Source organism: Cnephaeus nilssonii (assembly GCF_951640355.1).
Source record: "Cnephaeus nilssonii genome assembly, chromosome: 13".
NCBI lineage: Eukaryota > Metazoa > Chordata > Mammalia > Chiroptera > Vespertilionidae > Cnephaeus > Cnephaeus nilssonii.
In genome coordinates, this window is record NC_137084.1 from 6,767,981 (window position 1) to 6,773,350 (window position 5,370).

At 64.1% G+C, this 5,370-nt stretch overlaps 1 protein-coding gene across 2 annotated transcripts; it reads right to left on the reverse strand.

Moving 5' to 3' along the window:
- Window positions 1-268: 268 nt before the first annotated feature.
- Window positions 269-4,942, reverse strand: CABP2 (calcium binding protein 2; the record flags this gene model as incomplete). 2 transcript variants are annotated; one of them, XM_079787956.1, is made up of 7 exons in its annotated part: window positions 269-405; window positions 967-1,114; window positions 1,265-1,374; window positions 1,824-1,958; window positions 2,727-2,757; window positions 3,241-3,399; window positions 3,861-3,962. In XM_079787956.1, the coding sequence occupies 7 exons, from the start codon at window positions 3,915-3,917 to the stop codon at window positions 380-382; spliced, it is 666 nt and encodes a 221-aa protein (XP_079644082.1). In that variant the 3' UTR covers window positions 269-379. The 2 variants fall into 2 exon arrangements, with proteins under 2 accessions (XP_079644082.1, XP_079644083.1); XM_079787957.1 differs by lacking the exons at window positions 3,241-3,399; window positions 3,861-3,962 and adding an exon at window positions 4,778-4,942.
- Window positions 4,943-5,370: the final 428 nt, after the last annotated feature.

Genomic DNA, 5,370 nt, shown 5'->3' on the forward strand with positions numbered 1-5,370 from the left:
CAGGGACCTTTCCGGACACTTGCTGTGGGCCGGGTCCAGGATCCACAGAGGGCCCTGCTCCCCCAGAGCGCACAATCCAGGGGGCTCGTGACCCAGGACTGAACCTCTGGGGGCCAAATCCTGGGTCCTCCAGGGTGAGGAAGTGAGAGGTGAAAGCCGTCTCCCCAGGTCTGGAGGTCCTTTATTGTCAGAGAAACAGAGATGGGCTTGGTGGAGGAGCGGGGGTGGGGTGAGGGCAGGCAAGGGCGCTGCACACAGGTTGGGGGGGGGGGGAAGAGGCAGAGGGTCCCAGCTGGAGGCGATGGGCTTCCAGGAACACACTCGTGGGCAGTGGCTGTGGTCTCACGTCCTCTCCGCTGCCTCCAGCTTCTGTGCAGGCTCAGCGAGACATCATTCGCACAAACTCTGCCGGGACAAAGCCACGGTTTCGGGTCTGCTCTGTGGACCCCACGAGGGGCGGGGCCAATATGCTGGCCTTGAGGTGTGAGGGCGTGTGGTCAAGTGAGTCTCCTGGATCTGACAGGTAATAGGTCTGTCTCTAGGCCAAGGAGAGGGGCTTTGTCTCGTGGACAGAAAAACATCTTGTAACTCAACTACTTTCTCTTTGCTTTGGCTGCTAGGAAGCTCAGGAGCAACTCTGGGGCGACACACTGGCTTCCCGCGGCCTCCTGTGATGATGTCATCCGTGTGCTCCCTCAGGGGGAGCGCAGTGCGGAGGAGGAGCGGGGTCTGGATCGGGCTGCCTGGGTCAGATCGTGGCTTCATCTACCTCCTCTGGCCGAGCACTGGCCCTTTCCTAAGACCTGACTGACTGGCTTCTCCCGTTCACGGGGGAGATAAAGCTCCTTCCTCCTGGGTGCTCGTGATGGGATTCGGGCTCAGCACAGGGCCTGGCACGCAGCCAAAGCTCTGCCGTATTGTTCTTTATCTGTCAGGAGCCTCCCAGGGTGTGGTGGCAGGCGGTACCTTCGAAGTCGATCAGGCCGTCCCCGTTGAGGTCAATGTCCTGGAGGATCTCGTCCACCTCCCGCTGGGTGAGGCGCTCGCCCAGCAGGACCTTGAGGGCCGCCCGGAGCTCGCCCAAGCTGATGCAGCCATCCCTGTTGGTGTCAAACTGTGGCGGCGTGGGTCAAGGCGTAGGGTCACCGAGGAACCATCCATTCACTCAGCCCCTCACTCATAGCACACACACACACACACAAACACACACACACACACACACACACACACAGGCCCCGCCCGCCCTCCAGCCCAGGGGCCACACCTCTCGGAAGGCATCCCGCAGCTCCCGGACACCAATCATGTCTGCTGTCTCGGCCAGCAGCTTGGGGCCCATCAGCTCCACAAAGTCTTCAAAGTCCAGCTTCCCGCCACCTGGGGGCCGTGCTCATCACAGATCCCGGCCCAGCCTGGCCCTCCTCTGCCCGCTGCCCTCCCCTTCGGGCCGGGGCCCACTAACTGTGCCCTTCTCCCTCCGGGCCCCACAGGCTGGGCCATCTGTGTTTTTTGATGACTTTCCTTAATTTTCCTGAAGAGTTCGGTTGGGTTCAAGCCCTGGCTCCAATGACCTGGCTGCGTGACCTTAGGCAAATCACTTAACCTATCAGAGACTCAATTTCCTCATCAAAAAATGGGTATAGTGGTCCTCGCCCTGCCCACCTCATAGGGATGGTGAGAGTCTCTGGAGGCAGAGTCCTTGCCTTGAGAACGGCCGAGGTCTGGGCTCTGGGGCCAACCAGGAGGCATCTCCATGCCTGGGCTGCCCAGCTGCCCTGGCCCTGGCCTCTGGAGAAGTGGGGATTGGGGGGGTCTGAGGCACATACTGATCTGCTGTGAAATCTCGATGAGCTCCATCTCCGTGGGCATGTAGCCCAGCGTCCGCATGCAGGCGCCCAGCTCCCGATAGCCGATGTAGCCGTCCCGGTCTCGGTCAAACTCCTGGAAGGCGACCTGCAGCTCTGCCAGGTAGGGCAGGGTTAGTCCTTCTCCAGTGTCCCCCTGGATCCCAGCTTGGATCAACTCACCCTTCTCTCCTTGGGCTAATCATTCCCTCCTTCTAAACAGGTTTCTCTTTTCTGCCTCAGGGCCTTTGCACATGCTATTCCTATAATTCATTCTTTTAGCAAATATTTAGGAGTATCTGCTATGTGCCAAGCTCTGCTCTAGGTAGTGAGAATATGACAATGAAGAAAGGAAAAGGAGGGAGGGAGGAAGGGAGGGAGGGAGGAAGGGAGGAAGGAAGGAAGGAGCTCACAGTCTGGAACACTCCCCCCTCCCCTTTGGTCCTCACGTCATGTACTCAAGGAAGTCTTCCCTCTAAACCCAGAGCCCTGCCGCCCATCTGTCCTGTGCTGGACGCACTGAGCACCACTGTACTTGCTGACTGATTGACGTCGGTCTCCAGAGGACCAGGCCACGTCTGTGTGGCTGGCCATGCTTCCCAGTGCTCAGCACAGGCCAGGTGGGTGGTCAGGAAGTGCTCGCTGAGCAAATGTAAAAGGGACCCGAGACCCACCTGGCAAGTGAGAGCAGGCAACTGACAGCTGGGGGTTTTGTGGACTCCTCCCTGCTCAGGCTGTCCCCAGGCTCCTCGCATAGGTCCCCTGCAGCCTCCTCCGGCTCCTAGTTCCTCCTGGAGCATGCTGAGGCCCCCGTCCGACCCCCGCTCCGTGTGCACCCCCCATGTCCACCCCTCCGGAAACTCTAGGTCTTTTCAAACGCTTTACCTTCAATCTCCTCCGGCCGCAGCTCCCGGTCCTGAGGGGCACAGAGGGGTTAGGAATTCCCTGGACCTCTTGTTTCTTGTTCTTTGGGGCTCTCCAATCAGCCCCCACAACACCCAGGCACAGGGCCTGTGTCTGACACTGCTCAGACCTCGTTCCTCCCCCCATTCCTGCTGACGGCCCTGGGGTCTTGGGTTCCCCTCCTCTGACCCTGCCAGGCTTCCCCCAGGGCCTTCCCACCCCCTGCCACCCTCTTCTAGGGCACGGAGCCCATTGGCCAGAGGGGGGTCTGGTTTGGGCAGATCCCAAGCTTGGTGGCCTCAATGTCACCATCTGTCTCCTAGGGACCCTGCCACCTCCCTGCCCATCCCCTGGGTGGCTCTCTGACATTTCGCTGGGTCTCTCTCTGCCCCCCTCCCCAATCTGTGTGCCTTTGCTCCGACCTCCCCCCTCAATCCTCTCCCCCTACAAAGGGAGAGGAACAGGGCAGCGGCAGGCGGCGGGCGGCTGTACATACAAGCTGGGTGGCCGCGATGCTGGGCCGCAGGAAGATGCAGGCAGGCCCCACCAGGCTGCTGAGCACCGAGTAGCCCTGGACGCCCCGTCTGGGGCCCCCCGGCTCCTTGGGGCTGTGGGGGGAGCCCCCTGGGCGGAAGCCGGGCCACAGCCAACTGCCCTGCAGCAGAGCCGGCCATGAGCTGGGGCAGTGGCTCCTCGGTACCCCTACCCACCAGCCTCTCCTGCCGTTGGCTCCTGGCACAGGAGAGAGGGGCCCTCACCTATTGCCGCTCTAGGCTGAGGGGTCCACCCCTTACCGTCCACTTGGGCAAAACTGAGGCTCGGGAAGGGCAAAGGACTTGGCCAAGGTCACTCAGAAAGCCAGTGGCAGAGTGAGACCTTGAGCTCAAGCTCTGGGTCCCCCAGCAGGGAGCAGGGTCGGCCAGCAGGATGGGCAGCTGGGGGCCCCTGAGCTTGGCGGGGGAGGCCCAGTGGGAACCAACCTCCATCCTCCCGCCGTGCCCACCTCTAAGCCCTGCCCTGCCTCACACAGGGCCCTGCCTACCACCTGACCCTCCCGGGGTCCAGCCCAGGCTCCTGGCCGTGGCTTCGCCCCCTTCGCCCCCTTCGCCCCCCTACCTTAGGTCCCCGGCGTCGGGGCCGCTTGGCACAGTTTCCCATGGGCCCAGGAACCATGCCAGGCCTGGAGTCCGGGGCCGCGGGCTGGGCCTCTCGGAGGCCGTGGGCTCCCGCCAGCCCCAGCTGCTCCCAGTGAGTCTGGGAGCCTGGCAGGGGATTTTCCAAGGGTTTTGTGGGGAAGATCGGGGGCGGGTGGGCAGGCGGGGAGCCCTGGCACAGGGGCTCGGGTCCTAATCCGGGATTAGCTCTGAGTGTCTTTGCTGGTGAGGGGGGCCACCAGGGCCCCAAGGCCCCTGGATGCTCAGCCTCCCCTCGCTCACTCCTGAGGGTCCTCCAGACACCCCTCTCGGCATCCCTCCCCTTCCCCTGCCCCCTCCCCCTAATCTCTCCCCATCAGGAGAGACTGGATTTCTTCAGAAGCAGGGCCTGGGCCTGGGAGGAGGACGCCAGGCGCCTGTTGTGCAGGGCGGGCTGGGGCACCCTCCCGTCTGAACGGGTACCCGGTGGTATGAGCTTTGCAGACCCTCCGCACGCTGCCTGTCCTGGAAGGTGGCCTGGGAGCCCCTACCTCTTCCTGCCAGGACCCCGGCTCTCAGGCTCTCACCTCGGAGCACCTGCCTGCCCGCCTGCCCTGGGCACCCCTGGACCACCACCCCCCCCCCCCGCCCCTCGCAGCTGGATGAGGAGCTGACAGAGCCAGCTCTGGGGGCCAGGGCCTGCGGGAGGGCTCAGTGAGGACAGGGCGGGGAGGGGCGCAGGCCCCCTGTGAGCGGCTGAGCGAGGGACTCCTGGGTCAGCACGCATTTCAGGGTGCGGCCTGGGTCTGTCCTGCAGGGCCCCAGTTGGGGCACGGGATCCCCTCTGTTCACTCACCGTCCCCTCATTTGGGGATAAGCCCACACCCCTGCCCACTTTACCTGCCCGTAGGCCGCCTGCACCTGGGCCTCGAGCTCCCGCAGGAGGAGCCGCCGCCTGGTGACTGCAGGGCTGGTGGGGGCCTGGCTGGGCCCCGCAGTGTCCTCAGAGGCCTTGGGGTCCCCCGTGGGGAGGCTGTCACCTTCTGTGCCCTGAGGAAGGGCCATGGAGACGAGGGCTTGGCCCCTCTTGCTGGCCGAGGGGCACCGCCCCACTCCGGTCTCCCCGGTCCTGCGGGAGGGGGCTTAGTGGCAGCTGTGGGCCCCGGCTTCTCTCCCCCTGCCCCTCCCTCCACGGGGGGCCAACCAGCAGGCATCTCTGTGCCTGGGCTGCCCCGAGTCCCAACACCACCTCCCCTAGCTCCCCAGGCCTCTCCAACAGCGCCTCGCTCCAATCCTCGCCTTCCCCACCCCTCCAGCCTCCTGCTGGCCCCACCGCACCTGGGCCCACCGGCCAGTGCTCCGGCTTCCGAACCTCCTGCCCAGGCCCCTGTCCGCCCTCTGCTCCGGGTGGTCTGTCTGTCTCTCTGGCAGTCCCTCTCTCCACCCTCCCCTGCTAACATTTGCCCAGCGGTCCGTGGACCTCGGACCCATCT